Source organism: Corythoichthys intestinalis, chromosome 13 (genome assembly GCF_030265065.1).
Source record: "Corythoichthys intestinalis isolate RoL2023-P3 chromosome 13, ASM3026506v1, whole genome shotgun sequence".
NCBI lineage: Eukaryota > Metazoa > Chordata > Actinopteri > Syngnathiformes > Syngnathidae > Corythoichthys > Corythoichthys intestinalis.
In genome coordinates, this window is record NC_080407.1 from 55,937,225 (window position 1) to 55,950,637 (window position 13,413).

Below are 13,413 nucleotides of genomic sequence, written 5' to 3' on the forward strand. Positions count from 1 at the left end.
TATGACAGCTTGCAGTCTCTGAGGCATGGACTTGATGAGTATTCTTCATCAATTTGGTGTCAACTCTCTTTGATTGCAGTTGCCATATCATCCTTGAATCCTTGTTGTGGACAATTTTTTTCAATTTCCACCACAGGTTTTCAATAGGGTTGAGATCTGGGTGGATGAGTCTCCAAGGAGTACTGTTTTCCGAAATTTCCAAGTTCGGGGTGAATCAGTAACAGGCACACTTTTGCAAAATAGACAATGTTTATTGATTAGAAAATGCAGAATAAATGAGATTTATTGATTACAATCCCACAAGAGCAAGCAAACAAGTATCAACAAATGTCAACGATGACACTAGATTTGAGTTTGTCCACCCCAGAATCCCAGCGTTACCGTTACAGCAAAACGAAATGTCCCTTAGCGATGAAAATCGCTTACCGTGACAAATGAGCGGGGAGCCAGCACACTCCGCTAAGGCGGCGAAGGAACAAAGCCAGGCGATCCGTACGTGACCCGCTGGCGGACTTCCCGGGTCGCCCGGAAATGTCCGGTTTTTGTAGGGACGCGCGCCGCGGAGGCGGAGAGGCCAACCTCAGTCTCCGAGCAGCGCGGCCCTGCCCAATGACAAACATTAAAGCTACTTTTGGTTCAGCCCCCTTGGAAAAGGGCTTTTCACATGGAACTGCAACAGATGCAACAAATGGTTATCTCGTGAGATTCCCGTCTAGCTATGGGACCCAGGCGTGTAACTATGGGACCCAGGTGTGTTATCTGGTGAGATTCCCTTCTAGCTATGGGACCCAGGCGTGTAACTATGGGACCCAGTTAACAGTTTTAGCACTGTGGCATGATGCATTGTCATCTTGTGAAATGACATATTTTTGATTGAAGGGATAAGAAAGCTGTCTAAAATTTCAATGTAAACTTGTGCAGTTATTGAAGATTTTACCACAGTGCCTTTGCCTAACATGCAGCCCCATATCATCAAGGACTGAGGGAATTTTGATGTTTTCTTCAGGGAGTCATCTTTGTAAATCTCACTGGAACGGCACCGAACAAACGTTCCAGCATCGTCACCTTGTCCAATGCAGATTCTTGACTCATCATTAAAAATAACTTTCATCCAGTCATTCACAGTCCATGATGTTCTCTCCTTAGCCCATTGCAATCTTGTTCTTTTCTGTTTAAGTGTCAATGATGGTTTCCTTTTAGCTTTCCTGTATGAAAATCCCATTTCCTTTAGGCAATTTTGCCCAGTTCTGTCACATACCTTGACTCTAGCTTCCTCCCATTTCTTCATTTGTCTTGTTGTACGTCTTCTGTTTTCAAGACATATGGGCTTTAGTTGTTTGCCATGACGTTTGGATGTCTTCCGCGGTCTACCAGTACACTTAACTTTAACAACCTTGCCAAGCTGTTTGTACTTGGTCCAGCTGACTATGAACAGCCCACATCTTCGGCAACCATATGTGTAGCGTTACCTTCTTCAAGAGGTTTGATAATCCTCTCCTTGGTCTCAAGAGACCTCTTGATTCTTGTGAATCCACTTGGTCCAGCAGCCCTCCAATAACTGCACTGTTTTTAACTGCTGACTAACGAGCAGATCTAATCTGAGACGGACCCAATTAAGGAAAGGAAATTGACCGGGTGTGTGTGTATTTTCTACCCAAAATGGAGTGATTCCATTTTTTTTTTCTTCAGAATGGAGTGATTCTATTTATTTCCCTGCACTTTCTGTATAAAATTAACATTTACTGACAACCACAATGTTGTTTATTCATTTCTTCTAGTGTTTCTGAATGCCAAGGAGTTGCACTTTTGAACTAATTAATTATTTTTACAAGCTTTTTGTCTGAGTTTGTTCTACAAAATAAAACTCATCCAAAAGCCAGTTTTAAAACTCAGAACTAGCCCGCGACGTCCAATCCAATTCAGAGGGATTACCAGTGAAATACTCATTTAATTTCATCTCGTCTTAATCAATGATTTTGCGGGATAATTGTGAAATGTGTGTGGTAAATAAAAACGGGTATTTGAACAGCTGCACGTAACGCAACCCCCCGTCAACCTAATGTGTTTGCGAGCCACCGGCAATGTGTAAACATTAATAACAATAAATCTACTTAGCCTTGGAGGAGCGATGTGTATTTAAATGACGAGCACTAAATGAGCATTTCATAGCCTGATTCAGCACATTAATAATAATGGCGAATTGAACGGTAGTTATCACAGGGCTGGACTACAAAGTCCGTTTTGGGAAATTTCCAAAGTAGCAAACCGTCTGGTCTCGGTGTGGCCCCTCTTCAGGTTCCTGCGAGCTCTGGTGCGTTCGCTTCCCCTATACATGACGCTAGCCTGGATCTACTCGGTGGCCGCGATCGTTAAGAGTATTGTCGCCGAGAAGGAAGCCAGGCTTACAGAGACGATGAGGATCGCGGGTCTGACAGGCGCCATCTATTGGCTGAGTTGGGCCGTGTCCAGCGCGCTGTCCTTGGCTATCAGCTCGCTTCTCCTTGCGCTTATCCTCAAGGTGATTCCGTTGATTGACCAATGATTCAAGGAGGACCCTGCGCCTTATTTAGGAGAGTCAAAATAAAAAATTCTGGAAAAATTGTGGTGGTAGCTTTGCTTTCGCAGTTAAACCACGTCCTGCTGATTTCAGGTCACTTGCTGTTGACATCAGGTCATTTACTATTGATATTTTGACGTACTTAGCCATCAATGGCATCAACTTACATATGCGTCAACGGAATCCAAGTAGATTGGCCTCAATAGAATTGACATACATGGCCGTCATTGGCAAGGATCTACATAGCTGTCAATGGAATCCAAGTACATTGGCATCTATAGAATAGAGATACATGGTGTCGACATACATGGCCGTCATTGGCAAGGATGTACAAAGCTGGAACATTCAGGTCTTTGGAGATGGACTTGAGATTGCCCACGCTTCCTCACAATTTTGCTTCTCAAGTCCTCAGACGGTTCTTTGGTCTTCTTTCTTTTCTCCATGCTCAATGTGGTACACACAAGGACACAGGACAGAGGTGGAGTCAACTTTAATCCATTTTAACTGGCTGTAAGTGTCATTTAGTTATTGTCACCACCTGTTATGTGCCACAGGTAGGTAACAGGTGTTGTTATTTACACAAATTAGAGAAGCATCACATGATTTTTAAAGGGTGCTATTACTTTTGTCCAGCCCATTTTTGGAGTTTGGTGAAATATGATAATGATTTAATTTCTCTTTTGTGTGTGGGTTTTTTTTTTTTTCTTTTTTTAGTCCAAGCAAAAAAAATTAAGATATTACCACCAAAGCATTTGTAATTGCAATCATTTTCTGAGCGAAATTGAGCATTATCTGACAGAATTGCAGGGGTGCCAATACTTTTGGCAAGCACTGTACATGACGATGGCATCCCATTAGAAACAAATTGGAAAGTTTTTGGCGAATTTTGGGAGAACTGTAGATTTTTGGCAAGCTCTGTATACAATTTTTATGCCACTTAAGTTCCTCAAATTTATGGTTTATGATTTATGTGAATTGGGTTTAAAATTGTAGGATTCGATACATTTTCAAAAAATCCGCGTTATCCTGCAAACGGTCATTTTTGGGGGTCATTCGAAAGATTCCCTGCATCGCACGAGAATTCCGGTCTTATGAAATGACCTGATATGAACTGGATGTGAACCAATATACCAACCATCATAGCAAAGCTACCATCACACAATTTCCCCAGTGGAAATGGATTTTGATCTCTATCGCTGTCAATTTTTGCAAATTTTCATCTGCCATTTTGAAGTGTTTGTCAGTTCAAAATGAAAAAAATAATCAGGTTTCGGGGTCCTCCAAACCACCTATACAAATGAAAATGTCTTCTTCACAGTCACTGTTTTTTTCCTCTTTCTTTGTGCCCCAGTACGGCAAAGTCCTACAGTACAGCGACCCCTCGCTCATCTTTGTCTTCCTGCTGGTCTTCTGCCTGGCCACCGTCACCCAGTGCTTCTTCATCAGCGTCTTCTTCTCCAAGGCCAACTTGGCGGCGGCGTGCGGCGGCCTCATCTACTTTGTCCTCTACCTTCCGCACCTCCTCTGCTACGCCTGGAGGGACGTCCTAGGTTTCGGGACCAAGGTCGCCGTGGTAAGACTTGAGAGGCGTTGCTTCTTCCTCGTGGAAAGAGCAATAAAAAGTACGTGTGTTTGACAGAGCGAGCAAAATTTTTTGAACGCAGAAGGACATTGATCAACTTTCAGCCTTTCTTCTGTGACCTTTACGACACGCTACAATCGTTTGTCCTTTCCGTAGGCAAAGACGCACGACTTACCCAATTCCAAAAGACGTGTTCCGATCTGGTCCATGACACTTTTACCAACTCGTCTGGCCATTTTTTCTCATAAGTCACATGAAGGGCAACAATCAATGATGACGGCCAGTAATATGTCCTATTGGAACTTGGTGTCGTTTTCATCCTTCATCCATTGAGGCAACCTATGACTTTATTGCAGGAGGCCAGAGAACCAAAAGTGGTATTTGACATGTGGCAAAATGAATTTTGCCATGTGACGAAATGGATTTTGGTTTGTTGCATTTTGTTTTTGTTTTTTTTTTGGGGGGGGGGGGGGGTGGAGTATTACAGCGCATTGACTTGGTTGCCAGTTGAATGTCAGTGCGCTTTAATGGTAAGTGGATTGCCAAAAATAACAGCCACACATGTTTTTCTGCCATTTAAAATGAATGGGAAATTTGGACGCTCATAGCTGTCAACGGCATAGCCTGACCTGGGTGCCAGTTGAATGTCAATGTGCTCTAATGTAAAGTGTACGGTCAAAAATCACAGCCACACGTTTTTCTGCCATTTAAAATGAATGGAAAATTTGGACGTGCGTAGCCGTCAATGGCATGGACCTGCATGGCCTGCAAAACTGACATATACCCCAAAAAATGCCAAATACGCCCCCAAAAATGCTATAAACCATGGCACTTGGCAAACGTGGCGATATCCATTTTGCCACATGGCAAAGAAAAAATGCCACTTAGCAAAAAAAATGCCACATGGCAAAGAAAAAATGCCACATGGCAAAAAAAAAAATGCCACATGGCAAAATCCATTTTGCCACATGGCAAAAAGAATGCCACATGGCAAAATCAATTTTGCCACTTGGAAAAAAAAATGCCAAATGGCAAAGAAAAAATGCCACATGGCAGAATCCATTTTGCCACATGGCAAAAAAAAAATGCGACATCCCCAAAAAAATTCCAAATGGCAAAATCCATTTCGCCAAATGGCAAAATCCATTTCGCCAAATGGCAAAATCCATTTCGCCACATGGCAAAGAAAAAATACCACATAGGAAAAAAAATGCCACATAGGAAAAAAAATGCCGCATAGCAAAATCCAATTTGCCACTTGGGAAAAAAATGCCACATGGCAAAAAAAAAAAAAATGCCACATAGCAAAATCCATTTGGCCACTTGTCAAAAAAAATGCCACATGACAAAATCCATTTTGCCACATGGCAACAAAAATGCTACATGGCAAAATCAATGTTGCCACATGGCAAAAAAAATGCGACATCCCCAAAAAAATTCCAAATGGCAAGATCAATTTCGCCAAATGGAAAAATCAATTTCGCCAAATGGCAAAATCCATTTCGCCACTTGGCAAAGAAAAAATGCCACATAGGAAAAAAAATGCCGCAGAGCAAAATCCAATTTGCCACTTGGCAAAAAAATGCCACATGGCAAAAAAAAAAAAAAAAATGCCTAATAGCAAAATCCATTTGGCCACTTGTCAAAAAAAATGCCACATGACAAAATCCATTTTGCCACATGGCAACAAAAATGCTACATGGCAAAATCAATGTTGCTACATGGCAAAAAAAATGTGACATGCCAAAAAAAAATTCACAATGGCAAAATCAATTTTGCCAAATGGCTAAATCCATTTTGCCACTTGGCAAAGAAAAAATACCACATAGCAAAAAAAATGCCACATAGCAAAATCCATTTGGCCACTTGGCAAAAAAATGCCACATGGCAAAAAAAAAAAAAATGCCACATAGCAAAATCCATTTGGCCACTTGTCAAAAAAAATGCCACATGACAAAATCCATTTTGCCACATGGCAACAAAAATGCTACATGGCAAAATCAATGTTGCCACATGGCAAAAAAAATGCGACATCCCCAAAAAAATTCCAAATGGCAAGATCAATTTCGCCAAATGGAAAAATCCATTTCGCCAAATGGCAAAATCCATTTCGCCACTTGGCAAAGAAAAAATGCCACATAGGGAAAAAAATGCCACATAGGAAAAAAAATGCCGCAGAGCAAAATCCAATTTGCCACTTGGCAAAAAAATGCCACATGACAAAAAAAAAAAAATGCCTAATAGCAAAATCCATTTGGCCACTTGTCAAAAAAAATGCCACATGACAAAATCCATTTTGCCACATGGCAACAAAAATGCTACATGGCAAAATCAATGTTGCCACATGGCAAAAAAAATGTGACATGCCAAAAAAAAATTCACAATGGCAAAATCAATTTTGCCAAATGGCTAAATCCATTTTGCCACTTGGCAAAGAAAAAATACCACATAGCAAAAAAATGCCACATAGCAAAATCCATTTGGCCACTTGGCAAAAAAATGCCACATGGCAAAAAAAGGCCACATGGCCAATACCACTTTTCATTCTCCCCGTCTCTCCTTTATTGTCTACATCCAGAGGTGTCATACTATTTTTTTGACTGGGATGAACTTTGGAGGTTAAGGTTCGGGTAGGGTGAGGTGACGCTTTGGGTTATGGTAAGGTAGAAAACTAGAGATTAGACCCAATTTGGTTCGATTTCATGATTGTTTACGTCAGCTTTTGATATGATTGGCTTGAGAAGTTGTGGCAGTACACTCCCTATTAGCCTTTTGCAAAGTCTCCCACTCACATTTCTACATAGGCTCAAAGCACTGAGATTTTTTTCCCCTTCCATGCTTCACCAAGACGGATAGCCTTTTAGCCTGCTAATTAGCATAAGCAATGTTTCCCTGCCCGCGCCGCCATCGAGATCATCCTCGCGCTTTATCAGGCCGGAGGTTTTTCTTCTCTTCTCGAATGTGGATGATATTACACGGTGTCGCTCTCCCCTACATTGTTCCAGATAATGAAGTCTTTAATCGAGGCAAGTTTTTTTTCACCCGAATTCCGATGACCAGATAGGAACCGTGCGGCAAACGAGAGCCCCGGGCGTATTTTGCGTTTGTTCTTTTTCTTACAGAGGTAGCAATTCTTTTGTCCAAGAATACCTGCAATACATCTACCTCGCAGTTCTGAATGCCTTTTTTTTAAGACCATCAGTTGTTATGTTTCATAGTTTTAACACAAATCTCAGTAAGTTCTTGGGTGTCTTTCCTCAGATGTATTGAAGCTCCCTGTTTTTCGTCATCCCTGCACTTTGGCATTGTTGGTAATTTAGTATTTTTGTCCGTTGTTTTTTTTCTGTAATTGCGTCGACTCTCTTGTTCCGCGTCCGCTGGTTTGCCAGCAAGAACCTGACAGGTCTAGACTCCCAAAAGTCTTGTTCTTGTCTTCATTCAAGTGAGTTCTGTTGAGTTATGGTCTCCCAGGCATAAGGCGTGTCCTTACCGACAAGCTTTTCTTTCCTGCTTTGAGCAAGGTTACTTTCTAGGGTACTGAGGGAATCTGACTTTCTAGCCAGATTGCCGGAATCACGCCAGCCGAACCGCCGGACCAGCGCTGGCTCAGATCCAGCGATCTGGCCAAAAGGCCAAACTCCGTGCGTTCACCTTATTCTTAACCCTTTGTACTGACTCCATTTTGAAAGCTGGAAAATGGCTTGAAACACAAGTTGACAATTTATTCTGAGTTGACAGCGATCATACAGCACAGAGGGATCCAGGCGAGGATCCAAGGTCACCATATCACAAGTCAACAAAAGGTTCCCCAAATATACTGATATTCCTTAGTTATACATTCAGTGTTTTGAAGGATGTCATGGGGCGGGCTGTGGGCAGGAAGAAGGGTGTGTTAAGCCGTTGTTTTGGATTATTGTCTGTTTGTGGATTCCACAGGAGGATTTGGGAGTTGCTGTTGTCAGGGCAACGAGGGTTGTGGATTTGCCACTTCAGCATCATAGGGACTCTTGGAGTCTTGTCAGTCGTGTTATTAGTTGGATATCGGGCGGTGTTGCTCATGTTGGGACAGGGCGCCCCGCCATTTGTTCTGGACTGTCCGGGAGGACTGATTGCAAGAGTTGGAGGTGCAGACGTCGGCTTGTCATCGTCAATCTTGCACAGTCAGTTGCATGACGCACACGTTGGGCTTCTGTGTTAAGAAGGCGTCATGTATCTCTTATGCCCTATATTTAGGGCCCGAGCACCAACCGGTGCGAAGGCCCTATTTTTCTGCAAAGGATTATTATTATTATTTTTTCATGGCAAATGAAAATGGCCTATTTGGAGGTCTTAACATGCTCAAAAAGTCACCAACATCTGCACAAAGATTTCACGAAAATTTCAATAATTTGGCAACGTTGTGAAAAAATGTCCAAAAAATAGCTCAGTGGTGCCCCCTGGAATTTTTAAAAAAGGCCTTTCCATAAAGGTTTTTTTCAACATAGAGCAATGAAATTTGGGGAGTTAATACCTTATGCAAAAATGCTTCAAAAAGTCTCTTGCGCCCATATTCTAAACAGAACAGAAAATCGGGTATTTTGCATTGAATGTTGAAAAACATGCCATTTTTGTCGAAAACCAACATACACGTTTGAGACCTTTGCGCCAAGGCAGTTTGTTGGATCCTCCTCAAAATTGGTGAGACTCTTCAAGAGACGTATGAGATGTTAAGTTATCAAAATGGTGAGTTTTCATTCACGGGCCTGACCTGGGCGGGGTACCAAATTCGGGCGTTATTTGGGGATTAGGGTTAGGGCTTCTTCAGGGCAAATTAAAATGGCCAATTTGAAGTTCTGAACATGCTTATAAACTCAACAATATTTTCTCACATCAAAATGGTGAGTTTTCATTCACGGGCCTGACCTGTTCCGGGTAGCAAAGTTGGGCATTTTTTGGTGTTTAGGGTTAAGGCTTAGGGCTTCTTCATGGCAAATGAAAGTGGCCAATTTATTTATTATTATTAGGTGGTTATTATTACTTTTGCATGGCAAATGAAATGGCCAATTTGAAGGTCTTACGATATTAAAAAAAAAAAAAACACCGAAAAGAAATTGGAGGAATCGATAACGAAGCATTGAATGATCCAATTGGATTAAAAAAACTTAAATCCAAATAGATATGTTTACACCTTGTAACAGAAAATACACCGGGAATATTTATTTGAAAAGCATAATAAACATATTTAAAAGACATTTAGCATACCTTTATAATGTATTATTTTCTTGCTTTTTTGACATTGCATCGAAGAGTAAGCCAAATCTATTTAGACTCTAAAAAAAATCACCGAAAACAGAGAAATCGATACGTTCCCCGAGGGCCCGTTGAGTCCTGGCTAGTTTGTTTGTTTTCCCTAAACTATGGTATAAGTGCTATTTATTTTGCGTGTGTTAGAGTAATAAAAACAGTTGATCGGTAAATACGAGAAACGATACTATTCCCTGATTGATTATATTAAGTGTGTTAGAATAATGCAAACAGTTAGATGCTGCCTCCTTCAGTACTCAAGATCATTTTTTTGTACCGTTGCTTGTTTGTTCCTTACCGACAACCGAGGAACAAACACAAGAGAAGGGTGAAAGGGACAAGGGGCCCACCCGGTGACGAGCCATCGGATCCGCCCGGTAGACGCGGACGGAATCGGTGCCGATTTGCCTCGGAAGCCACGGGAAATACTTCTCCGGGGCACAAATGCTGCGAGCAAATGAGGCGTGAGGCGGCAGCTGGCAAGCGACACGATGATGCGGAGCGATAGGCGACGGCTAATGTTTCACGGGCAAAGGCGTCACTGGCAATTTCCCCTCCGTGTAGGATTGATGATTTGTTTTGAGTCGGTATGCAAAAGCATTTTTTTATAGCTGTTCCCGAACACGACTCTGCATCAAACAAGCCGTGTACCTGCTCGCTTTGCCGCCCATAAACGGTCGCGTCGGCTTTCCCGTTCCCCCTCAGAGTTTATTGTCCTGCGTGGCGTTCGGCTTCGGCTGCGAAAGCTTCTCCAAGTACGAGGAGCAAGGCGTCGGCATCCAGTGGTCCAACATGGGCCTGAGTCCCGAGGAGGGGGAGCGCTACACCTTTGTCGTATCCGTCGCCATGATGCTCTTCGACGCCGCCCTCTACTGGACGCTCACTTGGTACATCGAAAACGTCTTCCCAGGTATGGTGCCGGTTAAACTTAAAAATGGATGCGCGTTGTCACTCAAACATCTTGATTCTGTCATCTCAGGTCAGTACGGGATCCCAAGGCCGTGGTATTTTCCTTTCACGGCGTCATACTGGTGCGGGAGCGCGTCCAAAGCTGACACACCTTTGCAGAATGATGTCGCCACCTTGCACGACGGTAATATGGAAACACATTAGCGCATTTGAAGTGAAAAATGTGTAGGTGACTAGCATTAGCGCCTTGCTTTTCGCCTCAGGTGACAATCGCGCTTTTGTTTTAACGAGCATTCGAGCTTATTTTTGTCGCCGGCTTTCTCAGAAGTGTCACTTTTTAAGGCAATGCGTGTTCTGTTTTACATTTGCGATCATTTTTCTTTGCCTTATTTTTATTACCTGATTGGCTGCCATTGGTGGCGCTCGACGTCCCATCCATTTGGATTGGGAGGGACGAATGAACTCTTCCAGTCCTAACGGATTGGACGTCGAGCACCGTCAATGGCAGCCAATGAGTTACAATTGGGAGTTTGCAGAGTATTTATTGTAACATACAGTATACTGTTGTGCAATAAGTTTTATTACTTTTGTTGATTAAAATTCATTAACTGCAATTACATTCAATAATGAATAGTATTCGGCGCACTTTGATTTTTAATGTGCTGTCGTGTTGAAGAAATGATTCACATTAACTTATATGATAGAGTTAATGCGATGTTAAAATAATTCGCTGTTAATTAATATGTGCGTTAACTTTCCTAGCCTTAATTAGTCTTATAAAAAATTTTTAAAATCCTCCCATTATTTGAGAAACAACGAGAACCAAAAGTGGTATTTGCCATGTGGCAAAATTGATTTTGCCATGTGGCATTTTTTTTTGCCATGTAGCATTTTTTTGCCATGTGGCAAAATTGATTTTGCCATGTGGCATTTTTTTTGGCACGTGCATTTTTTTTGCCATGTGGCAAAATTGATTTTGGAATTTTTTTTGCCATCTGGGCTTTTTTTTTGCCATGTAGCATTTTTTTTGCTTGATTTTGCAATGTGCCATTTTTTTTGCTATGTGGCAAAATTGATTTCGCCATGTAGCGTTTTTTTTTTTTGCCATGTGGAAAATTTGATTTTGCCATGTGGCATTTTTTTGGGCACGTGGCATTTTTTTTGCCATGTGGCAGAATTGATTATGGAATTTTTCTGCCTTGTGGCAAAATTGATTTTGCCATGTGGCATTTTTTTTTTTAGCACGTGGCATTTTTTTTTTTGCTATGTGGCAAAATTGATTTTGGATTTTTTTTGCCATGTGGCAAAAATTGATTTTGCCATGTGGCATTTTTTTGGGCACGTGGCATTTTTTTGCCATGTGGCAAAATTGATTTTGGAATTTTTTTGCCATGTGGCAAAATTGATTTTGCCATGTGGCATTTTTTTTGCTATGTGGCAAAATTTATTTTACCATGTGGCATTTTTTTTGGAATGTGGCAAAATGGATTTTGGATTGTGGCATTTTTGGGGGGCGGGGGGGTATGGCAGTTTTGCAGGCCATGCACGTCAATGCACGTGCAAATTTTCCATTCATACTAAATGGCAGAAAGACGTGTGGCTGTGATTTTGACCATACGCTTTACATTAAAGTACAACTGGCACTCAAGTCAGGCTATGCCATTGACGCACATCCAAATTTCTGTGTCAGTCAGCTTTCTTTCTGCACTGATGAATCTTGGGTACGCCCGTCGCTACGCTCGTGGGTGGACCGCCAGGTTATTTCAGGAGCCTCGTCAACAATTACAGGAAAGTTGGTCGGAAAATTTGGACGTGCATAGCCTTATTTGGGTGCCAGTTGAATGTTAATGCACTGTAATGCTAAGTGTATGGTCAAAAATCACAGCCACATGTTTTTCTGCCATTTCATATGAATAGAAATTCTGGACGTTCATAGCCGTTAATGGCTTAGCCTTATTTGGGTGCCGGTTTAATGTCAATGCAGTGTTATGTAAATTGTATGGTCAAAAATCATAGCCACACATTTTTTCTGCCATTTGATTTGGCTTTTTTTTTTTGTTTGTTTGTTTTTTTTTTTGTTTGTTTTGCCATGTCGCAAAATTGATTTTGCCATGTGGAAAATTGGGTTTTGCTTTGTGGCAAAATGGATTTTGCCATGTGGATTTTTTTTGCCATGTTTGCCATGTGCCATGGTTTGTGGCATTTTTGGGGGGGGTATTTTTCACCATACACTTTACATTACAGCGCATTGACATTCAACTGGCACCCAAGTCAATGCGCTGTAGTACTCCCCACCGCCTCACCCCAAAAAAGAAATGCGACAAACCAAAATCCATTTTGCCACATAACCAAAAAAATGCCACATGGCAAATCCTACTTTTGGTTCTCGGCCCTGCTGGCATTTTACACTCCTAATATTACAATTGGTAATTATTTTTGGCCCAAAATGATGGTCAAACAATCTGTCACATTTCTTCTGTGTCATCCGGTTGAATAAACTGATACCGTCTTTTTAAGAATACCTGGAGAAAACGGACCCCGGTCTGAAAGCCGGGGTGTCGGTACGTAACCTGGTAAAAATCTACAAAACGGGAAAGAAGCTGGCTGTGGACGGGCTGAGCGTGGACTTCTACGAGAACCACATCACTTCCTTCTTGGGCCACAACGGAGCCGGAAAAACCACCACCATGCAAGTCCTTCCGGGCCTTATCTGACCAAATAGAAAGAATACCTATATTTGTGGCTTCCTCCTGTGCAGGTCCATTTTGACGGGCCTATTCCCGCCCACATCGGGCACCGCCTTCATCAACGGCTACGACATCCGGACGGACGTGGACGCCGCCCGGAGACATCTGGGCATGTGCCCCCAGCATAATGTCCTTTTCAACGAGTGAGCCATTTATCTCATAATAGCGATTCACTCTGTTCCTCCTAAAACAGCCCCGTCGTATTTGAACCTCCAAGTCTAAACGGATTGGACTGTCAGAGGCACTTCAATGCATGTCTTCAAGTAGCAACCCTGTACAGAGCCTAACTGCGTTTAGCAAAGCAACAGCTCTACCGCCTTGTCAGTCCACAAAAA

The 13,413-nt window shown here is 42.1% G+C and overlaps 1 protein-coding gene across 4 annotated transcripts in view; it reads left to right on the plus strand.

The window, feature by feature from the left end:
• The window catches only part of LOC130928389 (phospholipid-transporting ATPase ABCA1-like), a 125,968-nt gene that overhangs the window by 62,188 nt on the left and 50,367 nt on the right, over positions 1 to 13,413 (plus strand). For 3 of the 4 annotated variants that reach the window (XM_057854949.1, XM_057854951.1, XM_057854952.1), the window contains 6 exons: positions 2,296 to 2,518; positions 3,909 to 4,130; positions 10,128 to 10,332; positions 10,402 to 10,515; positions 12,849 to 13,020; positions 13,090 to 13,221. In XM_057854949.1, coding sequence (XP_057710932.1) covers positions 2,296 to 2,518; positions 3,909 to 4,130; positions 10,128 to 10,332; positions 10,402 to 10,515; positions 12,849 to 13,020; positions 13,090 to 13,221 — 1,068 coding nt within the window. The remainder of the gene's footprint in view (positions 1 to 2,295; positions 2,519 to 3,908; positions 4,131 to 10,127; positions 10,333 to 10,401; positions 10,516 to 12,848; positions 13,021 to 13,089; positions 13,222 to 13,413) is intronic. The other variant, XM_057854950.1, reaches the window with a different exon arrangement.